Source organism: Pongo abelii, chromosome 19 (genome assembly GCF_028885655.2).
Source record: "Pongo abelii isolate AG06213 chromosome 19, NHGRI_mPonAbe1-v2.0_pri, whole genome shotgun sequence".
In the NCBI taxonomy this organism is placed as follows: Eukaryota; Metazoa; Chordata; class Mammalia; order Primates; family Hominidae; genus Pongo; species Pongo abelii.
The window spans coordinates 65,527,528-65,544,796 of record NC_072004.2 but is presented as its reverse complement, the minus strand read 5'-3'; the positions used below and the strand labels follow the sequence as shown (position 1 = coordinate 65,544,796).

Below are 17,269 nucleotides of genomic sequence, written 5' to 3'. Positions count from 1 at the left end.
TCAGATAAACAATGTATATTGTTTAATGATTTTGTTTAATGATATATTGTTTAACGATATATTAATGAAAAACAATGATATTAAACAATGACCAGATAAACAATGAATATTTTTTTGTGTAAACATATCCCAAATATTATATGGGACATACTGATACTAAAAAAATTATTTTATCTGAAATTAAAATTTAATTTATCTGTGAGAGTTTTCAAGGGCATTTCAAGGGAATTTCAAGAATTAAATATTCAAGGGAATATTTAATTCTCACAACGCCCCCTGCTGCCCTTTCCCATTTTTGTCATGAAAGGGACTGACTCAGAGAAGTGACTTAGCCCAAGGTCATCCAGCTAGAAAATTATTGAGCTGGGATTTGAACTTGGGTGCGTCAACTGTAGCATGCTCTGCTACTGGAACTCAAGACAGATATGCAGCGACCTACCTTTTTTTTTTTTTTTTTTTTTTTGAGACAGAGTCTCACTCTGAGGCCAGGCTAGAGTGAGTGCAGTGGCGCGATCTCGGCTCACTGCAACTTCTGCCGCCCAGGTTCAAGCGATTCTCCTGCCTCAGCCTCACAAGTAGCTGGGATTACAGGAGCCTGCCACTGCGACTGGCTAATTTTTGTAGTTTTAGTAGAGACGGGGTTTCACCATCTTGGCCAGGCTGGTCTTGAACTCCTGACCTCGTGATCCACCTGCCTCAGCTTCCCAAAGTGCTGGGATTATAGGCATAAGCCACCGCACCTGGCCTGGCAGTGACCTACTTAATGATAGCCTGGGAGCCATGAGCTAACTTGGTAAGAACAGAAGCTTTCATGGACTGAGACGGACTTTTGAATAGGAGTTAGAGAATTCGATTTCAAAGTGTTTCTATGACCCTGTCTGTGTTAGTTTCCTGTTTCTGCCTTAACGAATGACCACATATTTAGTGGCTTAACACACATTTATCTTGCAGCCTCTGGAGGTCAGAAGTCTGAAATGGTCCAGGTGTCAGCAGAGCTGTGTTCCTTGTGGAGGCTCTAGGAGAGAATCTGCCTCTTGCCTTTTCCAGCTTCTTAAGGCTTGCGGCATGTCTTGGATCGGAGCCACACACTCTGACCTCCGCTTCCATTAGCACATCTGCCTCTCTGATGCTGACCCTTCTGCCGCCCTCTTGTAACGACGCTTGTGATTACATGGGGCCCACCGGATAATCCCGGATCATCTGTGAATCTCAAGATCCTTAATCACATCTGCAAAATCCTTTTTGCCTTGTAAGGTAACATATTTACAGTTTCCGGCGATTAGGAGGTGGACATCTGTGGTGGAGAGGTTATTCTGCCTATCTCACTAAGAGAGAAATGCTCTAGTTGACTTGAGTGTCCCAGGCCTTAACTATAATCCCTTTCATCTGTATAGTTTTCACACACATTCTTTTTTCCACCTTGCATCCATCCTGGAAAGTAGATGAAGGCTGTGCTGAGCCCATTCTGTGAGGGAGGAAGATGAAACTCAGAGCGGAGGCCTCGTGCTGGGTGACACAGCTAAAAAGAGACTCAGGCCCAGGGCTTTTGAGTCAGCATCTGCCCCCTCAGTTCCCAGCCATGCATCACTAGAACACTATTCTCACCGATGGAGAAGGACAATTCCTCAGCTACCCCCACAATTTAGGAAGAAGTCCCCAAGGTGAGCCAGCTCCCTCAGCCCTGAATCTGCCCTCAGAAGGTGGCCTTCTGCCCAGAGCGAGGATGGAGGGGTGCAGGCAGAGAACCATTTTTTTGGTGGAGGTCCACGGGACAGAGCCCAGAACTCAATGTCCATCCATCTTGGGCGTGTCCTCCCCAGCAGCCCAGGCTGACTGGACCGGCGCAGGAACTCCTGCATGCTCAGAGGGAGCCCTGATTCTTAGAACTGTCTTCTCATAGCAGTCTTCTTAGGAGTATGTCGCTGTGGTTTGTGGTTCTGCCCCTGGGTGCTGCTGCATGGGAGGAGCCAGCTCTCTCCCTGCCCCACAGATCATGGAAGGCAGCGACCATAGGCTCACTGATGCTCCTGCAGGCTCCCCACACCCATCCATTAGGATGGCCCACATGTGCCAGCCAGGAATGGGGGACACAGCCATGAAGCCGACAGACAGGCTCCTGCACCTCTGGAACTTGTGCTTTAGCGGGGCAGACAGATCCCACAGAAGTGTATGTGTAGGAGTTCTGAGGATGACAAATAGGATGAGGCAATAGAAGGTGACCGTGACCTTGTGAGACAGGCACTGTCCCCACTCTATCACTCTATTTTTGTTTCTTTGGGTTTTTTTGAAGCAGGGTCTCGTTCTGTCACTCAGGCTGGAGTGCAGTGGTGCAATCATAGCTTACTGCAGCCTTGATCTCCCGAGCTCCAAGCAATCCCCCTGCTTCAGCCTCCTGAGTAACTAGGACTCCAGACATGCACAAACACCACACCCGGCTAATTTTTAAAATTTTTATTTTTAGTACAGACGGGGTCTCACTATGTGGCCCAGGCTGGTCTCAGGCTCCTGGGCTCAAGTGATCCTCCTGCTTTGACCTTCCAAAATGCTGGGATTGCACATGTGAGCCACCATGCCTAGTTCACTGTCCCCACTCTAAAGCAGACAGCCCAAGTGGGGGCAAAGTTGAGAAGCAAACACACACTTTACTCCAAAGCCTCTGAAAATCCCCCCTTGTGTCCTTCCTAAGAAGCGTCCCAGAGTCTCTGTGTCATCCCTGAAGCTGAAGTCAGTCCATTCTGGGAGCAGAGTCCAGCTGCGTCCTGTGTTTTGGGCTAAGAAGAATGTGAGATTCCTGCTGAGTATGAGCTGAGCAAGGTTGTAGTAAGGGGAGCAGTGATGTGATGCATCGTTTAAGGGGTGCAGCTGCCAGATGTGAGTGGGTGAGGGCAGATGTGAGGGGCATCAGCCAGCTATGTGTGCGGGTGGTCAGACCTGGTTGAGGGGGGCACAATGGAAACAATAGGGGAGCAGGCCAGGTGGGTATGCGGAAGTGAGACAGAGTGGCAGGATGAACCGGGAGGGGGATCAGATGTGAGGGGCTGGAGAACAGATGACTCCCAGCCTCAGTCTTTAGGAGGGTGGCTGTCCCTGGGAAATGGATGATGCAGTCTGTGGAGGAAATGTGCTTTCTATTTAGAGAGGCTGTTTAGGAGTAGCTGACGACATGCCCAGCACCTGGATGGGTGGAAATAAACAGAGGCATGAAGCAATAATTTATGCCGTGTCCTCTGTCAACCTAGCCACCACCTCCTCCTCCCTGGGCTCCAGGAAGTTGCTCAGAGTTGTGGCGCTGGGAGGAGACTGCGGGAGCTATGCTGGTGAAGCGATGCTGTCATCTGAGCTTGTGCTTTACACACACTGGGCTTTTTTTTTTTTTTTTTTTTTGAGACAGTCTTGCTCTGTCACCCTAGGCTGAAGTGCAGTGGCGCAATCACAGCTCACTGCAGCCTCGACCTCCCAGGCTCAAGCAATGCATCCACCTCACTCTCTTGAGTAGCTAGGACCACAAGGGCGTGGCACCACATCTGGCTCATTTTTAGAAATTTTTTTGTAGAGACGGGGTCTCACTATGTTGCCCGGGCTGGTCTCAAACTCCTGGGCTCAAGTGATCCTCCTGCCTCAGCCTCCCGAAGTGTTGGGATTATAGGCACAAGCCATCATGCCCAGCCCCTCCAGGCCTTTGTACCTTCTGTGTCCTCACCTGGAATACCTGCCCCCCGAACTACCCAGTGAACTCTTTATTTAGTGGCCCACCTCCTCTAAGAAGGCCCCCCTCATATCCAGTCTGTGGTTCCTAAATTGCAGCTAATTACTACCCCAGGAGCTCACACATTAGAGTTGGAAATCTACTTTCAAATGACCCCACTTCATGTCTAAAGCACTCTGACCTCCTCCTACCCCCATCCCAGTCGCACATGAATGAGCTTCAGGGAATCCCTGGAATTGAATGCAAAGTCATGTGCAAAATCAAATGTGCAAATGTGTGGATAAACAAAATACAGTATACCCATAAAACGAAATATTATTCAGCCACAAAAAGGAATGGAGTCACTGATACGTGTTAAGTGGAAAAAAAAACAGACAGAAAAGGCCAAATATTGTATGATTCCATTGATATGAAGTATCAGGCAAATCAGTAAAGACAGAAAGGAGCTTAGCGATTGTCAGGGGATGGGGGTCGGGGCTGGGAAATGACTGGTAGAGGGTTTCCTTTGGGGCTGATGAAAACATTCTGGATGTAGATAGTGTAGGTAGTGGTGATGGTGGCACTACATTGTGTATGTACTAAATGTCACTCATTTGAATATGTTAAAATGGTGACTTTTATGTTATGTGTGTTTTACTATAGTTTTAAAAAAGTCAAATGCACATTTCTCAGGAGAAGATTCCTAGGTTTGATTGGCTTCTCAAAAGGTGAAGCAGCTCTGATCTGGTCTGGACCCCTTCATGATACAGATGGTGATACTGGGACACAGACAGGGGGTGAGACCTGTCCAAGGTCACTCAGGGGCTGGCAGCAGAGCCCAACCAGGTTGCATGCCTGCCTGACCACATACTCCCCTACCTGCTTCTTCCCTTGTCCTTTGATCTCCACCAAACCCTCCCTTCACAATCCCCAAGCCTCTGTCCTGATCCCAGCCATGCCACCCACAAGCTGTGTAACTTCCCAAAGTTAAAAGGCCTTCTTCCTGAAACTGGGTGCACGGATTAGAGTTTCATGAGCATTTGTCTTTTGCTCTACAGTGGACTCTGAGCTCCTAGAGGGCAAGAGGAAATGTTTCTTATTTTCCTCCATATCTTACAGAGCTTCTGGGACAGCCACGGAGGTGAGCCATCCCTGTCTCCCTTCAAGAAAGAACTTGCTATTCACCCTCAAGGAAGGCAGTTAGTTGACAACTTCTAACAAACATTCTTTGCCCAGAGGACATGCTGGGTTGGCCAAGACTTTGTTAGATCTGCAGCACAGTCTGAGGCTCTCCCAGCCCTTTCCTGCTTCCTCTCCTTCGCTGGCCTTGCCACTACCCCCTCTCCCCACAATAAACCTCTTGCGCTCCTACGTTCATCTCAGTGCTTGTTTCCTGGAGGACCCACATGGCACAGCACCTAGCCTGCTGGATCATAAGTGCTCAGTCGTGAAGTAAACGTTACTGGGGATTCTCTAGAGGGTAGAGGGAAGCCAGAGCCTGGGCCTCGGAGAGCAGGAGAGGGGCTGTCCATGGAGGATGCCTCAGTCATAAGGAGAGCAAGGTCTAGAGCAGTGTGAAGAAGGGGCCATGCCCCTGGGGCAGGACCCAGCAATGGGGAACACACAGGGAGCTCAGGGATTCACCAGCACTGCTGGCATCGTCTCTAGCTCCTCTGCTGTCTGGGGCAGCTGTTGTAAACTCAGAAATGTCCCAGGAGACAGGGTCCAAAGAGCCCTCGCCTTGGACTTTTGAAAACCAGGTTCAATTTGTGATTCCCGCTAGTCAGGTGACATTACACCCTTCTCTCTGGAGCTCAGTTTCTCCATTTGTAAAATGGGCTTATAATGTGTCATTATAAGCATGATTTTGAGAATTGACTGAGAAGATACTACAGTTTATGGAGGGCACCCTGTTTCGTAGTTTAAATGCACACTCAGTCCAGGTGAGGTGGCTGATGCTTGTAATCCCAACACTTTGAGAAGCCAAGGCGGGAGGATTGCTTAAGCCCACGAGTTCAAGACCAGCCTGAACAACATAGCAAGACCCTGTCTCTACAAAAAATTGAATAATTAGCTGGGTGCAGTGGCACATGCCTGTAGTCCCAGCTACTCGGAAGGCTGAGGCAGCAGGATCATTTAAGCTCAGGAGTCTGAAGCTGCAGTGAGCTATGATTGTGCCACTGCACTCCAACCTGGGCAACAGAGTGAGATACTCTCTAAGAAAAATAAATACATATTCATTTAACCCTTGCAGTGGTCTTGTGAGAGCAGCATTATGACCTCCATTTTATGTATGTATATATGTATGGATGGATGGATGAGATGGGGGTCTCACTTTGTTGCCCAGGCTGGAGTACAGTGGTGCAATCAGAGCTCACTGCAGCCTGGACCTCCTGGGCTCAAGCAATCTTCCTGCCTTAGCCTCCAGAGTAGCTAAGACTACAGGTGTGGGCCACCAAAGCCAGCTAATTAAAAAAAAAATTTTTAGGCCAGGCACGGTGGCTCACGCCTGTAATCCTAGCACTTTGGGAGGCCGAGGCGGGCAGATCACGAGGTCAGGAGTTCGAGACCAGCCTGACCAACTGTTGAAACCCTGTCTCTACTAAAAATACAAAACTTAGGCAGGCATGGTGGCACTCATCTGTAATCCCAGCTACTCAGGAGGCTGAGGCAGGAGAATCGCTTGAACCTGGGAGGCAGAGGTTGCAGTGAGCCGAGATGGCACCACTGCACTCCAGCTTGGGCACAGAGTGAGACTCTGTCTCAAAAAAAAAAAAAAATTTTTTTTTTTTTTAGAATGGAGTCTCCCTACGTTGCTCAGGTCAATTTTGAACTCCTGGCCTCAACCAATCCTCCTGCCTCAGCCTTCTAAAGCACTAGGATTGTAGGCCTGAACCACTGTGCCTAGCAGAGAAAACTGGCTCTCTAGGTCAAGGCATTGGCTCAAGAACACACGGCTAACAAGCCGACATAGCTGGGATTAGAACCCAATTGTCTGGCTCTAGAACCCCTTCACTATTTGAGGTACACTTTACTGCCTGACTACTAGTACTAAACTTTGGGTTGAGGGCAGGGCCTGAGGCAGCTCCTGCTCTCATACATTCTGAGAGCCAGTTTGACAATAGGCAACTACACAAAAAACCAAAATAATTCCAGAATGCGTCAGGGCTCCAGGGGAAGGCGAAAAAAGCGGGTGCGTTTATAAACTTAAAATAATTAGAGGCAGCATCTCCAAGGACTGTGAGAATGCCCCAAGTCAGGGCAAAAGTTTTGGCTGGTTTGGGAAGTGATGAAAGGCCAAAGTGGCTGCAGGGAGCGTGGACCCGGGAGGTCTCCAGGCGCGTTGGTGCGAGTAGGGGAGGGCAGGCAGGGACACCTAAAACCCACGGTACGCCACGAAGGGGTTTCAGCACGTCCTGAAAGGCCCGATCCCCCAGGACCGCTGTGAGGGGGGCAGAAGGAGGTCCCTCGACAGGACGTGGCCTTAGTCGAGGAAGGCGGGAAGCAGGGGCTGGCTCCCCCGACGACCCACCCGCCCCCCGTGGTCTAGCAGCAGGGCGGGGCGAGGCAGGTCATGCATCCTTACCAGCCAGCCACTCCCACCCAGCCCTCGGCTCCCGCAACTCGCGGGGGTCCTCGCCCAGGTCCCCCGCCCCGCCCGGCTAGCGACGTCACGGCGCTCGTCGGCGCAGCCTGTGGCGTCACTGGCCGGGCCCGCAGGGCGTTCCAGGGGTCCGTCGCTCTTGAAGCCGCCGGCGGCGGGCGCGTGCGCGGCCCGATGAAGAAGGAGGTTTCCAAGCAGTCTCCGCCCAAGTTGATCGGTGGGTGCGCGCCCCCGCGCGGGGCACCGGTTGCTGTGGACGCAGTGGCGGCCGTTGGCTGGCGGGTGCGGCGCAGCCTTGGTGTCTCTGGGCCGGCGGTGCAGGGCAACGCTTCATGGTGCCGGGCGGCACCATGAAGTCTCTAAAGAAGGATTCCCGCCTCAGAATAACTCCAACCAGATTATTAGAGGCCTCAGAGAGCGTCAAAGGTTGGCGCTGGCTGCCTTGGGCGCTCGGGAGAACCCGAGAGGGGAAGCGGTCCCCGGAATGAGTTCAGGACACGGGGCCTGGAGGATGGGGATGGCACCAGGGATGGAGGAAAGATCACGGGGAAGTGGCGTACTGGGCAGAGGGCCCTTAGGGATGGGGGCAAGGCAGGAAGAGCCTACAGCGCACTGGGCCTTGGGGATGGGGACATAGGAAGTAGGAGACTGACAGAGGGGCCTCAGGGACCACTGGCTGGGGAGATGGCCTTGCGCAGGCAGGGATACCTCTACCTCTAACCACATCTTAGGGTGGCATGCAGGAGGCAGGATCCCCGGACTGGATGAAGTGCAGAAGAGCCAGGAAAGAGTTTAAGGGTAGAAGGGCCAGGAATTGGGGTCCTTGGGAAGAGGAAAGAATGAAGTGTTGAAACCAGCCACCTTGATGGGATTATTTGGTAGAGGAGGGTGGGGGAGGGGGGCAGGCGTCACTTAGGATTCCTACTGGAAAAACCCAGAAGAAAGGCCTTGCTTGGCTAGTTCTCTTTTTGACTGCCTTTTCCTACCACGTGCACTTTCCAGCTGGATGACACTTATCCAGCTCCTTTAGCCTGGAAAAGAATCGCTAGATATGACTGCTTCCTACCCTCTACAGCTTCCTTCTGGTTGCACCTGGGAGAGCCACAGGGCGTCTGATAGCGGACTGACTTCCATGGACATATTCTCATTTGCAACCCACCCCCTTTTGATCTTTTTTGGCTGTTTCCATTTATTTATTTTTAAATTTTTAGCTTTTTTTTCCTTTGTGTGTGTGTGTGTGTGTGTGTGTGTGTGTGTGTGGAAACAGGGCTCTCGCTGTATTGCCCCAGCTAGTGTCAAATTCTTGGCCTCAAGCAATCCTCCTGCATCGGCCTCACAGACTGCTGGGATTCCAGGCATGGACCACTGCGCCCAGCCTATTTTTGTTTACTGAGAGTTGATTTTGTGTGGTACTGTGGCTCACCAGAAGGGTATCGGTATTAACTGTGTGACCCTGGTCCTCAAGAAACTCAGTCTAATGAACACCTGGAGGAGTAACTAGACAAAGGTAGAAATACAAATGCTGTGATGTAGGTGCCCATCGGGCTTAAGTGGGCTCAGAGCACCTGAGCCAGACCAGGGATGGTTGTAGGGGGACGTCTTCTGAAGAAGGTGACACTATGGCAGACAAGAAAAAAAAGGAGAGGTTTGCTTCTCTAGGTCTAGGAAGCAGCATGAGTTTATGGAACTGTAAATGTGGGAACCAGAAGAGGCTGTACAGGTGGGTAGGGCAGGGGCCAGACCATGAAAGGGCTTTATGTACTAGGTCAGAAAGCCTGGATGTGCTCTTGCAAGCCCTGGGGAGACCCAGCCTCAGAGTTGTGAAAGCTCATTGTGAGGAGAGGGGACCTTCAGAAAACTAACAGGAGCTTAGTCGCTTTTCAGTATGGCTTTATGTTTCTTCATGTATAAAAGTCCAACGTTGAGCCGGGCATGGTGGTGCACATCTGCAGTCTCAGCTGCTCAGGAGGCTGTGGCAGGAGGATTGTTCCAGGCCAGGAGTTGATGATCACACCTGTGAATAGCCACTGCATTCCAGACTGGGCAACACAGTGAGACCCCCATTATTAAAAAAATAAAAGTCCAATGCTGTTTTATGACATACTATATATATATATATATATATATATGTATATATGTATGTATGTATGTATTTTGAGACAGGGCCTCGCTCTGTCACCTGGGATGGAGTACCGTGGTAACAGTCGTAGGTCACTACAGTCTTGAACTTCTGGGCTCAAGCGATCCTCCTGCCTCAGCCTCCAAAGTTGCTAGTATTACAGGTGCACACCACCATGCCCGGCTAATTTTTTTTTTTTTTGTAGAGACAAGTTGCCCAGGCTGGTCTTGAACTCCTGGGCTCAAGCAATCCTCCTACCTTGGCCTCCCAAAGTGCTGGGATTACAGGCGTGAGCCACCGTGCCTGGCCCATGACATACTTTTTAATAGTTGAGAGAGAGGGAATATCTGGTCCCCTTTCGCAAGGGCAGTCAAGGGCTTTCCTAGCCACTGCCTCCTGCTCACATAGTTTCTGGGAGATCTTATCAGATTTGAACTGCTGTAAACAAATCAAGGGAAGATTTTTCACTGCATATTTATTTTTAATAAGCAGAAAATTTAGTTTGTTAATTAACCCTTGAGTTAAGAACATGTGCCAGAGGGAGGAGGGGAAAAAAAATGAAGTGTTTAGCATGCAAGATACCTTTTTAAAAATATCTCAGGGGAGCTTCTAATGTTGTAGAGCAGTACTCTCCGCTGGCCCCCATACAAGGCAGCTAATGACCAAATGTCATCTTGTAACCTTGTGTAACGTTTCTTCAAAGTCTCTGACTCATAAGCAAAAAGGAAAGCAAAAATAGTGACTTCAACCTGTTTCTCGAGACCTGAGAGCCTTTTTGAGTCCCAGTACCCTCCCTTCCCGCTATGTGCCACCTCCCCACCGCTGTCTTGTTGCTAAGAAACCAAGAACCCTCCCAGCAGTATTAGATTCACCTCCCCAACCAATTAAAGCTCTGCCCTAGTAGAGACAGCCCCTCCATGGTTCCCCCAGCCCAACCCTAAGGTCAGAATTTCCCAAAGACTTTAATCAACACTAAAAACGAATAATACTTAGATAAAACAAGAAGCAGAAAAAATAGAGTCCAGGTTTCTTCTCCCTCCATAGATCCCCCCTCCGCATCTCGCTTCCTACCCCTACCTGAGCACCTTGCTTCCAGCCCTCTGGTCCAGCTCCGACAGAGACTGATTACCCCATGCAAGCGGGGTGGTCTCTTTTACCCCTCACTGTCAGCATCAAGGGAGAAATGTCAGCTGGGTGGCTCACTAGGAGCCATATCGGCTTGGGATTCCAGACCAAAGAACCAGAAAGAGCTGGGCCTCTACAGGCTCAGTAGTCAGACATACCTCAGCCCTGTGGAGTCTTCCTGCAGGTCCTAAAATGATCCCTGGGGCTCTTCCTTCCCTGGTCTCCCCAGCTTGCCTCTGCCTCTCCAGTCCATCTGGCTCTCCTCATCTGATGAATCATTCTGAAATGCACCTGTCATCAACTCACTCCCCTGACCAAAGATCAGATGCCTGAGCCATGCTTTACAAAGCTGTCATGCCCTGGTTTCCCTCTCATCCCCAACATCACCACCTCCCTACCTTCCCAGCAAGTTTTCTTTTCTTTCTTTCTTTTTTTTTTTTTTTTTTTTGAGACGGAGTCTTGCTTTGTCGCCCAGGCTCTGGAGTGCAGTGGCGCAAACTCAGCTCACTGCAAGCTCCGCCTCCCAGGTTCACACCATTCTCCTGCCTCAGCCTCCCGAGTAGCTGGGACTACAGGTGCCCGCCACCACGCCCGGCTAATATTTTTGTATTTTTAGTAGAGACGGGGTTTCACTGTGTTAGCCAGGATGGTCTCGATCTCCTGACCTTGTGATCCACCTGCCTCAGCCTCCCAAAGTGCTGGGATTACAGGCGTGAGCCACAGCGCCCGGCCCCCCATCAAGTTTTCTGTGTTATCGTGCCACTCACATGCCATGCTCAGCCCTGCCCCTTGCTTTGCTTGGACTTTGACTTCACCTGGAGCATCTTGGTTTGCAAAGCTTGCCTCTCCTTCACGGCCTCTCCTTCATGGCCTGCCTCAGCCTGTGGAGCCACCTCTGCAGCTGTTCCTCTGAACCCTTCTTCAGAGCTCTGAACTGTGTAATCCACATGGATCTGTTCCTTTTTTGATGTCTAACCAAACCTATTGCCTGTACCACAAATGTAGGAACTCAACTAGCTATGACTGGTGTGTGTTCCTGTCTGTTACATTTTTCAGTACCTCATGAGAAGGAGCCATATCTTAACCTTTTATACCATCTTTGTAGTTTATAGCACATAGAAGGGGCTTGGTAAGCACTCTCTACTAGCAATTTAACTTTAATATATATATATAATATATATTTAATATAATATATAATATATATACTCAATATATAATATATATATTATATATATAATATATATATATATCCCTGGGCGCACTGGCTCATGCCTGTAATCCCAGCACTTTGGGAGGCCGAGGCGGGCAGATCACCTGAGGTCAGGGGTTTGAGACCAGCCTGGCCAACATGGTGAAACCCTGTCTCTACTAAACATACAAAAAATAGTTGGGCGGCCGGGTGCAGTGGCTCATGCCTGTAATCCCAGCACTTTGGGAGGCTGAGGCAGGTGGATCATCTGAGGTCAGGAGTTCAAGACCAGCCTAGCCAACATGGTGAAACCTAGCCTCTACTAAAAATACTAAAGATTAGCCGGTTATGTTGGTGCACGCCTGTAATCCTAGCTACTTGGGAGGCTGAGGCAGGAGAATTGCTTGAACCTGGGAGGCAGAGATTGCAGTGAGCCGAGATCACGCCATTGTACTCTAGCCTAGGCAACAAGAGCGAAACTCCATCTCAAAAAAAAAAAAAAAAAAAGCTGGGCAAGGTGGCGCATGCCTGTATTCCCAGCTACTCAGGAGGCCGAGGCAGGAGAATCACTTGAGCCGGGGAGGCAGAGGTTGCAGTGAGCTGAGATTGCGCCACTGCACTCCAGCCTGGGGGACAGAGTGAGACTTATCTCAAGAAAAAAAAAAAAAGATGTATATATCATTTTAATGAATATTTTAATAACTAGAACATACCACTCCCTGACTGTATGCAGTAACAGAGCATTTATTGGACTACATTAAAGATAACTTTCTCAGAATAACCTTAGACCAGAGTTTTACTATTTCAATCTAAACCAAACATGAAAGATTAGCTTCTCTATCACTGAAGGGATGGGAGCTTTGGCCCCCAAAAATCTTCGGCAGTGTTGAAAGTTTCTATTGACACGTGGTAATTGTGCACTCACCAGTAAAAAAACACACATCTGGAGACGTTTAATCACTTGGAAAGATGTCAACCCAGCCAAGGTTATGGATAAAGGAAGCAAATGTCCTAGAAAGTACAGATAATACCAAAATATTTACAAAAACAGACCTTCAACTGATCTCAATTCTCATAGGCTGCCACCCACTTTGGTGAGTTTGTGTAGAAGGGAGAGGGGAGGTAGAAATCAAAGCCCAAGGCTGCATCCCCATACATGGCGGCAGATGAGACTGGAACTCGGGGTTCAGCTGGCAGCCCTGCATGTGTGTTTGTGTGCACAGAGCCATGCATTTAACAGATACTTCCAAACCTCTGCTGACCCCATTACAGAAACAGACTGTGGATGATAGGCTGAATTTATTATTTTTTCTAATAGAAAAACAAAAATTATTTTTAAGGATAGGTTCTCCTGTGTTGCCCAGGCTGGTTTTGAACTCCTGGCCTCAAGCAATCCTCCCATCTCAGCCTCTCAAAGTGTTGGGATTACAAGCGTGAGCCTCTGCACCTGGTCAACAGGCTGAATTTAGAACTATGTTTGGAATGATTTTGGTGTGAGTTTTTTTGGTCACCAACTCTATGGAAATTTCCTAAAAAAAAGTTTGATTTTATTAACCAAAACACCTGCCTTGATGTTTTCGTGATATTGCCTCTTAAAGATTACGGTGCTGTGAGAAGCAGTGGATAAAACCAAATTTTGTTTTAAACTCCCTAAAGGCCTCAGGACTCAGGTTTACGTTTGATTGTTTTATGTAGGGCCTTATATCAAACCATTCTGAACCAGAGGGAAAATGACAGGGCTGACCAGCCAGAGAAATGAGATGTGTTTGAACCTGTTAAGCCATCTCTGTGAAAGGAAGGCAGGGAGTGTGTCCTCGTTGGAGAGTGACCTGTGACCCCCTTCGGCCCCGGGTGTTGTCAATGCTGTGGCTGCCACAACAGACTGTTAAATACGTTCATACACTCATCCTCGGTCTTGCAGTTTTTTTTTTTTTTTTCTTAGAGAGAGGGTCTTGTTTTGTCACCCAGGCTGGAGTGCAGTGGCACAATCTTGGCTCACTGCAGCCTTCACTTCCTGGGCTCAGGCTATCCTTCCCCTCAGCCTCCCAAGTGGTTGGGACTACAGGCATGTACTACCATGCCTGGTTAATTTTTGTATTTTTTTTATAAGCCCAGACTGGTCTTGAACTCCTGGGCTCAAGCGATCTGCCTGCCTTGGCCTCTCAAGATCTTGCAACTCTTAATCCATTCCTTGGCATGCCATTGCCCATGGGGTAAGCCTTCACACGGCTCACTGAGCTCTTCACGATATGGCTGCTGCTGCTGTCTCTGGGCTCTGCCTCTTCCCTCCCACCTCACCACACTCCAGCTATTTAAAAACACATGCTTTGAGTTCCAGGGATGTGCTCCATTCTCTTGCCTCTATGCCTCTTTATGTTATTTTCTTTGGAATGCCTGTTCCCCAGGGCCCTTTCCTTTCTCCAACTTCTTTCTTCAGCTCTGTTTAAACATCCCTTCCTTAGGAAGCCCTCCCTGACACCCCTGCCTCCCACACCCGCCAACTCTGGGCTGGGTGTTCCCCCGCACCATGTTCCTGTAGTTACTCTGGCTCGGTCTGTTTCACGGTCTTGTTTCCTACTGGGCATGTGCTCTTTAAAGACAAGCTCTGGCATATATCCCCAGAACCTAGCACAGTGCCTGGCGTGTAGAAACTGCTTAAACAATCTTTATTAAATGAAATAGTATGCAATAAATGGCCAGTGGTGAATGTTCTGCTTCCCCCACAGAGATTCTGCATTTTAACCAGTGTCTTGTGAAACCCAGTGCCTTCACCCAGAAGCATGGATCAGTGCCAGCACCGGAGGAGGCTGGCAAAACATCTAGTTCAGTTGTCCCAAACCACTGTGCATCAGAATCACCTAGGGAGTTGAAAAAATTACAGCTCCCTAGGCCCTGGCTCCATGCAGTAGCCAGGAAGCTGTATTCATAAAACTCCCCCAAAGATTCTGAGGCAGACATTGGACTAATTAACTTGGGAACCACTGATTTAGTCCAACTGACTCTTTCTACACATGGGAAGCCTGAGGCCTAGAGAGGTTAAGTGATGTGTACCCAAGACTGTCCAGCTTATAAATAGCATAGCCTGAAATGGAACATCTTTTTTGTATATTAAAAATAATCTTTTTTGTACAGATGGAATCTCAACTATGTTGCCCAGGCTAGTCTTGAACTCCTGGGCTCAAGCAATCCTCTTGCCTTGGCTTCCCAAAGTGTTGGGATTACAAGCTTGCACCACGGCACCCGAAATGAAACATCTTTTTGTTTTGTTTTGTTTTGTTTTTGAGACAGAGTCTCGCTCTGTTACCCAGATTAGAGTGCAGTCACGCAATCTCAGCTCACTGCAACCTCTACCTCCCGGGCTCAGGTGATTCTCCTGCCTCAGCCGCCCGAGTAGCTGGGACTACAGGCATGGGCCACCACACCTGGCTAATTTTTGTATTTTTAGTAGGGACAGGGTTTCACCATGTTGGCCAGGTTGGTCTTGAACTCCTGGCCTCAAGTGATCCTCCTGTGTCAGCCTCCTAAAGTGCTGGGATTACAGGCATGAGCCACCACACCTGGCCTGAAATGAAACATCTTCTGATCTCAATTCTGGCTACAGAAGTCTTAGTCACTGTGGTGAGCCAGGGGCTGTGGGTAGTGGGACCCTCCAGAGAGAACTCCCATTGCCCCAGCAAAGTGCTGCCCAGGCCACCTTGGCAGCCTCTGCTATCTATCCAGCTGGTCAGCTCTGCCCCCCACCATGGAGTCTAGTATATATTTTTACTTTTATTTTTGTATGTATATATTGATATATACAGAAGGAGCTCTTTAAGGACTTAATAACTTTCTGCTTCTCTTCAGAAAAGAAGCGGGCAAAGGGACCTGAACAACCCACACCCACAATTCAGGAAGAGCCTGAACCTGTTAGCAGTGTCCTACAAGGAGATGACATTCTTGCCTTGGCCATTAAGAAGGAAGACTTGAAGGAGGTGAGGATGAAGCCCAAGCTTCCCTTACCATAGAAACGTTTCCCTGCCGGCAGCCTGAGTGGTCTAGAACACCAGCCATGTCCACTGTCTTCCCACCGTCTCCCTACTCATGGGGAGTGTCTAACTCCATGGAAAAACCCACTGAACACAGATTCTTTTCACTTTACCACTGTAAGGAATTCACTGTGTTGTCTAACATTTCTGAGATTCGTATAGAACCATGGGATAAATGAGATGATGAGGTATCTTGCTTCCCATAGAGGTAGGTGCCATCATTCCCATTTCACAGAAGGGAGGATGAGTTTAAGGAGCCAAGGTACAGCTCTGGGTAAAGCTGCTAAACCCTAACCCCATGCTTTACCTGGGAGAATCAGCCACCTCTCACCCGAACTGTCTGGAGGCATAAGATGTTCTTTTTTTTCCCTCCAGGATATTACTAAGTCACATATCTGTTACACAGGCATTTCCTTGACAGAACATATGGACAGAGCTGAAGAAACAGATCTGTCAGCCTTCAGGAACTCCACCCAGAACTAGAACAGAAGAGATGGGTGGTGCTCTTCCTCCTGTCACCACAGGTGGAATTCTCCTTTGTTTTATTTCTTTTTAGCAACACATTCCTCGCCTTACTGAAAAGGAAGATAAATGTGTCATTACCCAGAAATTTATCATCCGTAAACTCAAACCCACGGATCCTAGGAGGAAGGTCTGCCACCTTGTAGCACGTCCCGTGAATCCTGATGCAGCCACAAAACCTCTGGACTACTCTGGTACACCCAGTCTCAGCCCTGGCTTCACTGTCTTTCAACTCATGGGTCAGCCTCAAGAGAAACCCACTCTCCATCAGAAAGTTGCCCTCTTGTAAGTTGTCCACCCACAGCTTCTTTCCCCTTTCTTCTTTTATCCTCCCAGGTCCCGGTGACAGCTTCGATGGCAGTGACCAGATCCTGCCCCACCACATCTTGGGGAGTCTCCAGGACTTTAAGAGAATTGCACTTGCTCGAGGGAACACCCAGGTTTGTTTGCACAGAACTACCTGGATGAGAGCAGTCACTGAAGTCATTTCGGTCTCCCACCTAACACAGCAAGCAGGGCCGGGGTTAAAGAGACAGTCTAGTCTGTAGGTTTTGAGTCTGAGTTGATAAGGGACCCTCTCCCAGAGTAGTTGGACACTTCAGGCAGCTGAAGCTGGCTTCAGTGAAGTCAGGGATTTACTGTAAGGATTCCAGAGATTGCCTCATGGAACCCAAAGGCGGGAGTACCTGGGTCTGGGTAGACTGCACCCAAAAAGGTGTCAGGACTCAGGGCCCACATGCCTCATTTCCCTCTGCTCTGTGCACTGTCTTGATTTTCCCTTCTCTGGAGACTGGCCTGCCCTCCTCAGTCCACGTGGTGGAGGAAGGTGGCTTCCCACTGCTTCCTGGGCCACGGGAAGATTCTGTATCTTTCCAACCTTCCCATCATGCAGTGCTTCGCCTGTCTCTTCCCCTTGCTTCCCTGATTCCAGGCTGACTCTGATTGGTCAGGCGCTAAGGGGCCTGGGCCCTGTAAGAATGCTTCCATTTACACATGGGTG

At 49.1% G+C, this 17,269-nt stretch overlaps 1 protein-coding gene across 18 annotated transcripts in view; it reads left to right on the top strand.

Annotated features, from left to right (window-relative positions):
- The first annotated feature begins 6,854 nt into the window (after positions 1-6,854).
- Positions 6,855-17,269, top strand: part of MYCBPAP (MYCBP associated protein) — a 24,135-nt gene continuing 13,720 nt past the window's right edge. For 8 of the 18 annotated variants that reach the window (XR_010137968.1, XR_010137967.1, XR_008519608.2 and 5 more), the window contains exons 1-4: positions 6,855-7,506; positions 15,566-15,693; positions 16,304-16,508; positions 16,606-16,709. Coding sequence is in view for 12 of the 18 variants with exons in the window: in XM_054546568.2 (XP_054402543.2) it covers positions 7,260-7,506; positions 15,566-15,693; positions 16,304-16,508; positions 16,606-16,709 (684 nt within the window). In the remaining 6 variants the exon portion in view is untranslated. Of the gene's footprint in view, positions 7,716-15,565; positions 15,694-16,303; positions 16,555-16,605; positions 16,710-17,269 lie in introns of those variants that run through there. The other 10 variants (XM_024235625.3, XM_054546572.2, XM_024235624.3 and 7 more) reach the window with 9 other exon arrangements.